At 40.6% G+C, this 14,137-nt stretch overlaps 1 protein-coding gene across 1 annotated transcript in view; it reads left to right on the forward strand.

Annotated features, from left to right (window-relative positions):
* The window catches only part of LOC118382908 (ATP-binding cassette sub-family C member 9-like), a gene marked incomplete at its 5' end in the record, with an annotated part of 77,736 nt that overhangs the window by 14,127 nt on the left and 49,472 nt on the right, over positions 1–14,137 (forward strand). Inside the window, 4 exons of the mRNA XM_052505606.1 lie at positions 5,488–5,601; positions 7,036–7,071; positions 7,717–7,755; positions 11,038–11,139. Coding sequence (XP_052361566.1) covers positions 5,488–5,601; positions 7,036–7,071; positions 7,717–7,755; positions 11,038–11,139 — 291 coding nt within the window. The remainder of the gene's footprint in view (positions 1–5,487; positions 5,602–7,035; positions 7,072–7,716; positions 7,756–11,037; positions 11,140–14,137) is intronic.

Here is a 14,137-nt window from a genome sequence, read left to right on the forward strand (position 1 = left end):
TCATCTAGGCTCCATGTCATCTAGGCTCCATGTCATCTAGGCTCCATGTCATGTAGGCTCCATGTCATGTAGGCTCCATGTCATCTAGGCTCCATGTCATGTAGGCTCCATGTCATGTAGGCTCCATGTCATGTAGGCTCCATGTCATCTAGGCTCCATGTCATCTAGGCTCCATGTCATCTAGGCTCCATGTCATCTAGGCTCCATGTCATGTAGGCTCCATGTCATCTAGGCTCCATGTCATGTAGGCTCCATGTCATGTAGGCTCCATGTCATCTAGGCTCCATGTCATGTAGGCTCCATGTCATCTAGGCTCCATGTCATCTAGGCTCCATGTCATCTAGGCTCCATGTCATCTAGGCTCCATGTCATGTAGGCTCCATGTCATGTAGGCTCCATGTCATGTAGGCTCCATGTCATCTAGGCTCCATGTCATCTAGGCTCCATGTCATCTAGGCTCCATGTCATGTAGGCTCCATGTCATCTAGGCTCCATGTCATGTAGGCTCCATGTCATCTAGGCTCCATGTCATGTAGGCTCCAGGCTCCATGTCATGTAGGCTCCATGTCATCTAGGCTCCATGTCATGTAGGCTCCATGTCATGTAGGCTCCATGTCATCTAGGCTCCATGTCATCTAGGCTCCATGTCATCTAGGCTCCATGTCATCTAGGCTCCATGTCATCTAGGCTCCATGTCATCTAGGCTCCATGTCATGTAGGCTCCATGTCATCTAGGCTCCATGTCATCTAGGCTCCATGTCATGTAGGCTCCATGTCATCTAGGCTCCATGTCATCTAGGCTCCATGTCATCTAGGCTCCATGTCATCTAGGCTCCATGTCATCTAGGCTCCATGTCATCTAGGCTCCATGTCATGTAGGCTCCATGTCATCTAGGCTCCATGTCATCTAGGCTCCATGTCATCTAGGCTCCATGTCATCTAGGCTCCATGTCATCTAGGCTCCATGTCATGTAGGCTCCATGTCATCTAGGCTCCATGTCATCTAGGCTCCATGTCATGTAGGCTCCATGTCATGTAGGCTCCATGTCATGTAGGTCATGTCATCTAGGCTCCATGTCATCTAGGCTCCCATGTCATGTAGGCTCCATGTCATCTAGGCTCCATGTCATCTAGGCTCCATGTCATCTAGGCTCCATGTCATCTAGGCTCCATGTGTCACTGTAGTTCAGATAGAGTGAATTCTTTAATGGGGAAGCAACTTGTTACGTTGTTTTATGCGTTCCAACAAATCTGGGAACACTTCAACGCCAGGCAGGGTCCTCATTCCTAAGTCATGATACCAGCTTGTAAGTTTATGTGTTTGTGTGACAATTATATCTAACACCAGCTCTTAAAAACAAGTTCAGCATTTATTCTTGATGAGTACTGGCCCGTAAATATACAAAGACAAACAGGATAGGCTTTGGTAAATGCAGCTGAAAGAATGACATAAAATGGAGGCTGGTGGGATCAGCTTACACCCCTCTCATTATAATGGCTGGAATTAATAAATGGAACGGTATCAAACATATGGAGATACATGATTGACTCCCTCATAAACTCCATTCTAGCCATTATAATGAGCCCATCCTCCTTAACTCCTCTACTAATGGAATCCAACCAAAACAGTGTCTTCTTATCTTTATATAGTTCTTTATATAGTGTCTTTTATCTGTTTGAAAAACTATCTTATCCCTTTAAAACTTTTTTCCTGTAACAGACAGATCTGTCAGATTGACATATTCATTTCTTTATACAGTGTCTTGTATATAGTGTACTTTATATAGTGTCTTCATATCTTTATATAGTGTCTTCATAACTTTATATAGTGTCTTATCATGATATAGTGTCTTCTACCTTTATATAGTGTCTTATACCTTTATATAGTGTCTTCTAAACTTTATATAGTGTCCTCTTATCTTTATATAGTGCTCCATGTCATGTAGGCTCTTTATATAGTGTCTTCTTATCTTTATATAGTGTCTTCTTCATATAGTGTCTCTTACCTTTATATAGTGTCTTCATACCTTTATATAGTGTCTTCCATGTCATATAGTGTCTTCTTATCTTCATATAGTGTCTTCATACCTTTATATAGTGTCTTCTTACCTTTATATAGTGTCTTCTTTTACCTTCATATAGTGTCTTCATATCTTCATATAGTGTCTTCTTACCTTTATATAGTGTCTTCTTATCTTTATATAGTGTCTTCTTACCTTTATATAGTGTCTTCCTTTCATATAGTGTCTCCATCTTTATATAGTGTCTTCCATTTATATAGTGTCTTCATATCTTTATGTAGTGTCTTCATTTCATTATATAGTGTCTTCATATCTTTAGTAGTGTCTTCTTACCTTTATATAGTGTCTTCTTACCTTTATATAGTGTCTTCCTTTATATAGTGTCTCCCTTTATATAGTGTCTTCTTACCTTTATATAGTGTCTTCTTACCTTTATATAGTGTCTTCCCTTTATATAGTGTCTTCTTACATTCATAGTGTCTCCTTTATATAGTGTCTTCTTACATTTATATAGTGTCTTCTTACCTTTCATAGTAGTCTTCTTATCTTCATATAGTGTCTTCCATGTTATATAGTGTCTTCCATGTTATATAGTGTCTCCATACCTTTATATAGTGGCTCCTTTATATATGTCTTCATCTTTATATAGTGTCTCCATGTCTTTATATAGTGTCTTCCTTTATATAGTGTCTTCCTTTATATAGTGTCTTCTATCTTTATATAGTGTCTTCTTATCTTTATATAGTGTCTCTTATCTTTATATAGTGTCTTCTTATCTTTATATAGTGTCTTCTTATCTTTATATAGTGTCTTCTTATCTTTATATAGTGTCTTTATCTTTATATAGTGTCTTCTTATCTTTATATAGTGTCTTCTTATCTTTATATAGTGTCTTCCTTTATATAGTCTTGCTCCTTTATATAGTGTCTTCTTATCTTTATATAGTGTCTTTCTTTATCATCTTTATATAGTGTCTTCTTATCTTTATATAGTGTCTTCTTGTCTTTATATAGTGTCTTCTTATCTTTATATAGTGTCTTCTTTTATCATGTCTTATCTTTATATAGTCCATGTCATATAGGCTTCCTTTATATAGTGTCTTCTTACCTTTATATAGTGTCTTCCATCTTTATATAGTGTCTTCTTATCTTTATATAGTGTCTTCTTATCTTCATATAGTGTCTTCTTATCTTTATATAGTGTCTTCTTATCTTTATATAGTGTCTTCTTATCTTTATATAGTGTCTTCATATCTTCATATAGTGTCTTCTTCCTTTATATAGTGTCTTCTAGGCTTTATATGTCTTTATATAGTGTCTCCATACCTTTATATAGTGTCTTCTTATCTTCATATAGTGTCTTCCCTTTATATAGTGTCTTCATGTCATTTATATAGTGTCTTCTTACCTCCATATATAGTGTCTTCCATTTATATAGTGTCTTCCATCTTTATATAGTGTCTTCATATCTTTATATAGTGTCTTCTTACATTTATATAGTGTCTTCCCTTTATATAGTGTCTCCATTTCATGTGGCTCCATGTTATATAGTGTCTTCCATTCATATAGGTCTTCCATTTATATAGTGTCTCCATCTTTATATAGGCTCCATGTTATATAGTGTCTTCTTACCTTTATATAGTGTCTTCATGTACCTTTATATAGTGTCTTCTTATCTTTATATAGGTCTTCATACCTTTATATAGTGTCATCTTTAGGCTCCTTATGTTATATAGTGTCTTCCACCTTTATATAGTGTCTTCTTATCTTTATATAGTGTCTTCTTATGTCATATATAGTGTCTTCTTATCTTTATATAGTGCTCTTTATATATGTCATCCTATAGTGTCCCACTTTATATAGTGTCTTCTTATCTTTATATAGTGTGGATTCTTTATATAGTGTCTTGTTATCTTTCATACGTCTTTACCTTTATATAGTGTCTTCTTATCTTTATATAGTGTCTTCTTAACCTTTATCCTGCTCTTAACTTTATATGTGTCTTCTTACCATATAGTGTCCTGTTTATATAGGTGTCTTACTTTATATAGTGTCTTATATCTTTATATAGTGTCTTCTTAGCTTTATATAGTGTCTTCATACCTTTATATAGTGTCTTGTGATCTTTATATAGTGTATATTTATATAGTGTCCTTACCTTTATATAGTGTCTTCTTATCTTTATATAGTGTCTCTTATCTTTATATATACCTTTATATAGTGTCTTCCTTTATATAGTGTCTTCTTTATATGACAGCTCTTCTTTTATATAGTGTCTTCTTATCTTTATATAGTGTCTTCATACCTTATATAGTGCTTTATATAGTGTCTTCTTACCTTTATATATATGTAGTGTCTTCATAGGCTGTCTTCTTACCTTTTATATAGTGGTGTCTTCATACCTTTATATAGGATGTCTTCTTATATATAGTGCTTTATAATACCTTTATATAACTTATCTTTATATAAACTTTATATAGTGTCTTCATGATTATCTTTATATAGTGTCTTCTTCATTTAGCCTTTATATAGTGTCTTCTTATCTTTATATAGTGTCCTCCTTTATATAGTGTCTTCTTATCTTTATATAGTGTCTTCTTATCTTTATATAGGTCTTCTTATCTTTATATAGTGTATTTCTTATCTTTATATAGTGTCCTACTTTTATAGCTTTTATACCAGGGCTTAACTTTATATAGTGTCTTCTTATCTTTATATATGTCTTGACTTTATATAGTGTCTTCTTATCTTTATATAGTGTCTTCTATATGTCTTCTTATCTTTATATAGTGTCTTCTTATCTTTATATAGTGTCTTCTTACCTTTATATAGTGTCTTTCTTTATATAGTGTCTTCTTATCTTTATATAGTGTCTTCTTACCTTTATATAGTTTATAGTGTCTTCTTATCTTTATATAGTGTCTTCTATATCTTTATATAGTGTCTTCTTTATATACCTTTATATAGTGTCTTCTTATCTTTATATAGTGTCTTCTTATACCTTTATATAGTGTCTTCATACTTCTTTATATAGTGTCTTCTTATCTTTATATAGTGTCTTCTTTATATATCTTTATATAGTGTCTTCTTACCTTTATATAGTGTCTTCTATATCTTTATATAGTGTCTTCTTTATTATCTTTATATAGTGTCTTCTTCATATCTTTATATAGTGTCTTCTTATCTTTATATAGTGTCTTCTTATCTTTATATAGTGTCTTCTTATCTTTATATAGTGTCTTCATACCTTTATATAGTGTCTTCTTATCTTTATATAGTGTCTTCTTTATATATACCTTTATATAGTGTCTTCTTATCTTTATATAGTGTCTTTATATAGTGTCTTCATACCTTTATATAGTGTCTTCTTGTCTTTATATAGTGTCTTCATACCTTTATATAGTGTCTTCACTTTATATAGTGTCTTCATACCATAGTGTCTTCTTGTCCTGTGTCTCCTGTGTCTGATCTCCAGGTCAGCTGACCATGATCGTGGGCCAGGTGGGTTGTGGGAAGTCGTCCCTGTTGCTGGCCATGCTGGGAGAGATGCAGACCCTCAGTGGAAAGGTCTACTGGAGCAAGTGAGTGGTACCAACCAGCATAAGCTACATGTTAGAAGGTCTATAATAGGGTGTAAATCTCTGGGTTCTCATCTTTATTAGGTACTGAACATGCTGAGGTCCACTCAAAGACCAAGATGGATACACATCTCATTTCCTCTTTATCCCTCTCAGTCTCGTTTTGGGTCGTCGTGTCTTTCTAGAGTTGACTAGCTGTCAGACTCGTCCATTAAGTCCATTTGAAATGGGTGTTTCACTGTGCTTCTCCACCAATGCTAATCAAAGCCTTCATCTGTGGAATAAGAAGCCATTCCACCCTCCATCTTGTTGGTCCTGTGTGTTGTCCTTCCTGTGTCTGTCTCTGTGGCTGTGGTTGCTATGGAAGGAGAGCTGGCTGCTCCTCTGTCTCTCTGTACATCGCTCACTGTCTGCTTGCTGATGACAGCTTTGCCTGAACTTTGACTGTCTAACATCATCTATCTATCTACTCATCTCTATAACACAACCTCACAGTCACCATCACTTATAAAACTGGACCTTTCCATTTTCAACTCTCTGTCTTCACATTTTTCTGTTATTCATATTTTTACAACCAAACAGAAAATGTATGTCCATCTCCTAGGGCCAAATCTTAATTTGAGCTCTGCACTCACATTAATGTACTCTAATGTCAAATTAAGATTTGGTCGTCTGTGGTGTTCTGGAGATGGATCTCTGATTAGCATTCGCATTCATAGCATTAGCATTCATAGCATTAGCATTCATAGCATTAGCATTCATAGCATTAGCATTTAGACTGAAACCTGAGCGGAAGAACAGACACATGCTAATTGCTAACGAACTGGGCGTTGCAGCATTTTCTTGCCAACGACATATTGGCTGGGAGTTAGCGTGATTACGTGTCCAGGAAGTGTTCAATTGTATAATTGAATTAGATTGGATTGGGTTAACTATTTGTTTGGGTTATTGAATGAATAATACACTTCAGACCGGAAGGTTTTCATTTGGAGCTATTTGGACTGAATGAAAACAGTGGTATTAGTTTGTTGTAGGTTTAGTAACTGTTGATTTGATTGTCCTCCATTAAGTCCCAGCCTGTTAATAAGCTGTAATATACCCTACCAATCTATTAAACACTTCTCTCCCTTCATACACTGCTATGAAACATGGTCCATATAGTTCTTTAAAGTTCTCTATGATGCTGATGGTGCACCACAGTTACCGTTAGAACCACTATGTCTCCTCAATCTGTTTAGAACCATAACGGCTGCTCTTCTTAGCAGTAACCCAAAAATGAAATGGACCTTTCCAAATCAAGTCCACTCTTATGTGAGCGAACGAAGGTGCCTGTCAGTACCATAGCAGGACAGGTAGTCACCACGGGCCGTAGACACTAACCTCAGCCTTGTCTGTGTTCTGTCTTCTTCTGTCGTGGTTGTTTTCTATCTAAATCAGACTGCCTGTGAGTGAGATGCTGCACGAGGCCAACAGGTATTTTCTCCCTCGGGTTTACTCTTCCCATCTCATCCCTGTACAGTACATTCTACATTTATAAGTCATTTGGCTATTAGTTCACTAGTTGAATAATTTGGGTCTCAACACTTAAGTCAGTTGGCTATTAGTTGACTAGTTGAATCATTTAGGCTAGTTTTGAATATACACCAAATATGTGAAAGGACTAGTGGCCCCAAGGACTGGGTTGAGAATGGTTGATTAAGCAGACGCTGTTATCCCCACTGAATCCCACCCACCCTCATGTAGACCTACATCATTCTAGGAGAAGCCATAACACCATTAGAGCAGACAGTGTCCTGGGCCTGAGACAATGACAGTATCATGACAGTATGCCTGCACTGTTGAGGGAGGTCATTCTGTAGATAAAGCTGGATTAAATTGACTCTTGGCTCTCTGTCCAAATGTCTTCGCCCCGATACACAGTTTTAGGGCTTTACTGTAAGGACTAGATTTACATTTGAACACACATACGCGACTCTGTACACACACACACAAACACACACACACACACACACACACACGCGCGTGCGGTTCAGCTCTTCATGTGTAAAGGAAGTTGAAGTCGAGGTGGTTGTGTCTATCTGGCTGTACAGACTCTAACACATTGAACGTGACTTGCAGTTGTTTTGAGACGGACGGGTCTTTTGAAGAAACCAGGAGGTACCCCTTTTTAAACTTCCTCTGAAGGGACCCTGCCGTCACCCCCTTCCTCCCTTCCCCTGCCATCATTCCCTATATCCCTCCCTCAATCCCTCCCTTCCACTGTCATCATTCCCTATATCCCTCCCTCAATCCCTCCCTTCCACTGTCATCATTCCCTATATCCCTCCCTCCATCCCTCCTTTCCACTGTCATCATTCCCTATATCCCTCCATCATTCCCTATATCCCTCCCTCAATCCCTCCCTTCCACTGTCATCATTCCCTATATCCCTCCCTCAATCCCTCCCTTCCACTGTCATCATTCCCTATATCCCTCCCTCAATCCCTCCCTTCCACTGTCATCATTCCCTATATCCCTCCCTCAACCCCTCCCTTCCCCTGCCATCATTCCCTATATCCCTCCCTCAATCCCTCCCTTCCCCTGCCATCATTCCCTATATCCCTCAATCCCTCCCTTCCCCTGCCATCATTCCCTATATCCCTCCCTCAATCCCTCCCTTCCACTGCCATCATTCCCTATATCCCTCCCTCAATCCCTCCCTTCCACTGTCATCATTCCCTATATCCCTCCCTCAACCCCTCCCTTCCCCTGCCATCATTCCCGATATCCCTCCCTCAATCCCTCCCTTCCCCTGCCATCATTCCCTATATCCCTCAATCCCTCCCTTCCCCTGCCATCATTCCCTATATCCCTCCCTCAATCCCTCCCTTCCACTGCCATCATTCCCTATATCCCTCCCTCCATCCCTCCGATAATCCCTCTATTCCCCTGCCGTCATTCCCCATTCCCCTGCCATCATTCCCTATATTCCTCCCTCAATCCCTCTATTCCCCTGCCGTCATTCCCCATATCCCTCCATCAATCCCTCTATTCCCCTGCCGTCATTCCCCATATCCCTCCATCAATCTCCTATTCCCCTGCCGTCATTCCCCATATCCCTCCATCAATCCCTCTATTCCCCTGCCATCATTCCCTATATCCCTCCATCATTCCCTATATCCCTCCCTCAATCCCTCTATTCCCCTGCCATCATTCCCTATATCCCTCCATCATTCCCTATATCCCTCCATCAATCCCTCTATTCCCCTGCCGTCATTCCCTATATCCCTCCCTCAATCCCTCTATTCCCCTGCCGTCATTCCCTATATCCCTCCATCAATCCCTCCTATTCCCTGCCATCATTCCCTATATCCCTCCCCCATCATTCCCTTTATCCTCCTCATTCCCTCCTTCCCTGCCATCATTCCCTATATCCCTCCTCAATCCCTCCCTTCCCCTGTCATCATTCCCTTATCCCTTCAATCCCTCCTTCCCCCATCATTCCTTTATCCCTCCTCAATCCCTCCCTTCCCCTGCCATCATCCCCTTTATCCCTCCTCAATCCCTCCTTCCCCTGCCATCATTCCTTTATCCCTCCCTCAATCCCTCCCTTCCCTGCCATCATTCCCTATATCCCTCCTCATCATTCCCTTTATATCAATCCCTCTATTCCCTGCCGTCATTCCCCATATCCCTCCATCAATCCTCTATTCCCTGTCATCATTCCCATATCCCTCCATCAATCCTCTATTCATCCCTCCCAATCCTCTATTCCCTGCCATCATTCCCTATATCCATCCCTCAATCCCTCCTATTCCCCTGCCATCATTCCCTATATCCCTCCATCATTCCCTATATCCCTCCATCAATCCTCTATTCCCTGCCATCATTCCCTATATCCTCCTCAATTATCCCTCCATATCCCTCCATCAATCACCCCTCATCATTCCCTATTCCCTGCCATCATTCCTTATATCCCTCCATCATTCATCATTCCCTATATCCCTCAATCCCTCCCTTCCTGCCATCATTCCTTTATCCCTCCTCAATCCCTCCCTTCCCCTGCCATCATTCCTTTATCCCTCCTCAATCCCTCCCTTCCCCTGCCATCATTCCCTTTATCCTCCTCAATCCCTCCTTCCCTGCCATCATTCCTTTATCCTCCTCAATATCCTTCCCCTCATCATTCCTTTATCCCTCCCTCAATCCTCCTTCCCCATCATTCCTTTATCCTCCTCAATCCCCCCTTCCCCTGCCATCATTCCTTTATCCCTCCCTCAATCCCTCCCTTCCTGCCATCATTCCCTTTATCCCCCTCAATCCCTCCCTTCCCCTGCCATCATTCCCTATATCCCTCCCTCAATCCCTCCCTTCCCCTGCCATCATTCCCTTTATCCCTCCCTCAATCCCTCCCTTCCCCTGCCATCATTCCCTTTATCCCTCCCTCAATCCCTCCCTTCCCCTGCCATCATTCCCTATATCCCTCCCTCAATCCCTCCCTTCCACTGTCATCATTCCCTTTATCCCTCCCTCAATCCCTCCCTTCCCCTGCCATCATTCCCTTTATCCCTCCCTCAACCCCTCCCTTCCCCTGCCATCATTCCCTTTATCCCTCCCTCAATCCCTCCCTTCCCCTGCCATCATTCCCTATATCCCTCCCTCAATCCCTCCCTTCCACTGTCATCATTCCCTATATCCCTCCCTCAACCCCTCCCTTCCCCTGCCATCATTCCCTTTATCCCTCCATCCCTCCCTTCCCCTGCCATCATTCCCTTTATCCCTCCCTCAACCCCTCCATTCTTCAGTCATGGTGATCATTGAGTTGTTACTAGCTGGTCGTGGAGTGAGTCGTGGAGTGAGTCGTGGAGTGAGTCGTGGAGTGTTTGTGTGCTTCCATGCTGGGAGTCTGGGTCTGAAGTAACTGACTGAAAAGGCAGTTAAAGGGATAGAGATATATTTTGACACTGTGGAACAGTATGTTTTCAACAGGAGACAATAGGAATACAGTACACAAAGAGACCAACATCCTGGTTAGTGTGCATGACCCATAGCTAACGTCTTCATTCTCTCTTTCTCTTATATCGTACAATTACTCAGCCATTAATAACAGCTAAGGCTAACATATGGTGGTGGGAACACTGGTACACATTGGTACACAAAGCACTGTGCCTTCAGATACATAATGCTCTTATCCTCAAGCATATCCTTTGGGTAGTCCTTTGGGTAGTTCTGCTGCACATCCAACAAGATCAACAAACTGGACTCCCAGCACATTGTTGTTATTTTGGTTCAACTCTTCCAGCTCATCATTAACCCGTGTTAGAAACCTAAACCCACTTCCCCCACTCACCGCTTGATGTGCCTCAATGTTGACGTCTCAAAGATTACCCCCTCCCCTACCTCCATGTTTGTAGTTTGAGCTCTCTCTCTCTTCTGCCTCCATTTCCCATAATGCCTCAGTAAGAACAGGTACTCTGTGGGCTACGCTACCCAGAAGTCTTGGCTGCTGAATGCCACCGTGGAGGATAACATCACGTTTGGCAGTCCCTTCAACAAACAGAGGTAAAACACCACTCTCTACTCTACCCTTCTCTACCCTACTCTACTTTACTGTACTCTACTCTACTCCACTCTACTCTACTTTACTCCACTCTACTCTACTTTACTCCACTCTACTCTACTGTACTGAACTCTACTCCACTCTATTCTACTTTACTGTACTCTATTCCACTCTACTCTACTCTACTTTAACTCTAGTCTAACCTACTGTACTGTACTGTACTGTACTGTACTGTACTGTACTCTAAGCTACTCTACTGTACTCTCATCTCCTCTCCTCTACTCTACTGTACTATACTGTACTCTACTCTACCCTAATCTACTGTACTGTACTTTCCTCTACTCTACTCTACTCTACTCTACTCTACTCTACTCTACTCTACTCTAACATACTGTACTGTACTGTATTCTTACCTACTCTACTGTACTCTACTCTAACCTACTCTACTGTACTCTCCTCTACTCTACTCTAACCTACTGTACTGTACTGTACTCTACTCTAACCTACTGTACTGTACTCTACTCGACTCTACTCTAACCTACTGTACTGTACTGTACTAAACTGTACTCTAACTTACTGTACTGTAATGTACTGTACTAAACTGTACTCTAACTTACTGTACTGTACTCTAACTACTCTACTGTACTCTCCTCTACTCTTCTCTACTCTAACCTACTCTACTCTACTGTACTGTACTGTACTCTACTCTAACCTACTCTACTGTACTCCTCTACTCTACTCTAACCTACTCTACTGTACTCTACTGCACTCTAACCTACTCTACTGTACTGTACTCTCCTCTCCTACTCTACTTTACCCTACTGTACTGTACTCTAATCTACTGTACTGTACTCTACTGTACTCTACTATACTCTGCTGTACTCTACTGTACTGTACTCCACTCTACTCTACCCTACTTTACTGTACCCTACTCTACTCTACTCTACCCTACTGTACTCTACTCTACCCTACTTTACTGTACCCTACTCTAGTGTACTCTACTCTACTGTACTCTTACTCTACTCTACTCTACTCTACTACTGTACTGTACTGTACTCTAACCTACTCTACTGTACTGTACTCTACTCTACCCTACTCTACTGTACTGTACTCTACTGTACTCTGCTGTACTGTACTGTACTCCACTCTACTGTACTCTACTCTACTCTACTCTACTCTACTCTACCCTACTCTACTGTACTGTACTCTACTGTACTGCACTCTACTGTACTGTACTCTACTGTACTCTAATGTACTCTAATCGACTGTACTCTACTCTACTGTACTCTACTCTACTGTACTCTTCTCTACTCTACTATACTCTACTGTACTCTACTCTACTGTACTGTCCTCTACTATACTCTTCTCTACTGTACTCTTCTCTACTCTACTATACTCTACTGTACTCTACTCTACTGTACTGTCCTCTACTGTACTCTACTCTACTGTACTCTACTCTACTGTACTCCACCCTACTCTACCCTACTCTACTCTACTGTACTCTACTCTACTCTACTACTCTACTGTACTCTACTCTACTGTACTCTACTGTACTCTACTCTACTGTACTCTACTCTACTGTACTCTACCCTACTCTACTCTACTCTACTCTACTGTACTCTACTCTACTGTACTCTTCTCTACTGTACTCTTCTCTACTCTACTATACTCTACTGTACTCTACTCTACTGTACTGTCCTCTACTGTACTCTACTCTACTGTACTCTACTCTACTGTACTCCACCCTACTCTACCCTACTCTACTCTATTGTACTCTACTCTACTGTACTCTACTCTACTGTCCTCTACCCTACTCTACTCTACTCTACTCTACTCTACTCTACTGTACTCTACCCTACTCTACTTTACTTTACTCTACTCTACTCTACTCTACTGTACTCTTCTCTATTCTACTCTACTCTACTGTACTCTACTCTACTGTACTCTTCTCTACTCTACTATACTCTACTGTACTCTACTCTACTGTACTGTCCTCTACTGTACTCTTCTCTACTGTACTCTTCTCTACTCTACTATACTCTACTGTACTCTACTCTACTGTACTCTACTCTACTGTACTCTACCCTACTCTACCCTACTCTACTCTACTGTACTCTACTCTACTCTACTCTACTGTACTCTACTCTCTCTACTCTACTGTACTCTACTGTACTCTACTCTACTCTACTACTCTTCTCTACTGTCCTCTACTGTACTCTTACTCTACTGTACTCTTCTACTACTACTACTCTACTATACTCTACTGTACTCTCTACTCTACTGTACTCTACCCTACTTTACTTTACTCTACTCTACTCTACTCTACTCTACTGTACTCTTCTCTACTCTACTATACTCTACTGTACTCTACTCTACTGTACTGTCCTCTACTGTACTCTTCTCTACTGTACTCTTCTCTACTCTACTCTACTCTACTCTACTCTACTGTACTCTACTCTACTGTATTCTACCCTACTCTACCCTACTCTACTCTACTGTACTCTACTCTACTGTACTCTACTCTACTGTACTCTACCCTACTCTACTTTACTCTACTCTACTCTTCTCTACTGTACTCTACTGTACTCTACTCTACTCTACTGTACTCTTCTCTACTGTACTCTACTGTACTCTACTCTACTCTACTGTACTCTTCTCTACTCTACTCTACTGTACTCTACTCTACTGTACTCTACTCTACTCTACTGTACTCTTCTCTACTGTACTCTACTCTACTGTACTCTACTGTACTCTTCTCTACTGTATTCTCTGCTGCTCCTCAACACCATTCATCAATGTAATTAAGACTAGACCAATGTTTGTGTTTGGTTAATTCACCTGGTCTTGCATCAGCTGAGATGTACTTTTAATGACACTAATTAGATGGTCCATCAGATTGCTATCACTCTTGATGCTTCTTGAGGCTGATGCTGGCTTATATCTCTTCTCTAATGAGGACTGTTTTCCTGAATACCTTAGTTTCCAAGGCAGCCATGTTTC

Source organism: Oncorhynchus keta, unplaced genomic scaffold, assembly GCF_023373465.1.
Source record: "Oncorhynchus keta strain PuntledgeMale-10-30-2019 unplaced genomic scaffold, Oket_V2 Un_contig_24351_pilon_pilon, whole genome shotgun sequence".
NCBI lineage: Eukaryota > Metazoa > Chordata > Actinopteri > Salmoniformes > Salmonidae > Oncorhynchus > Oncorhynchus keta.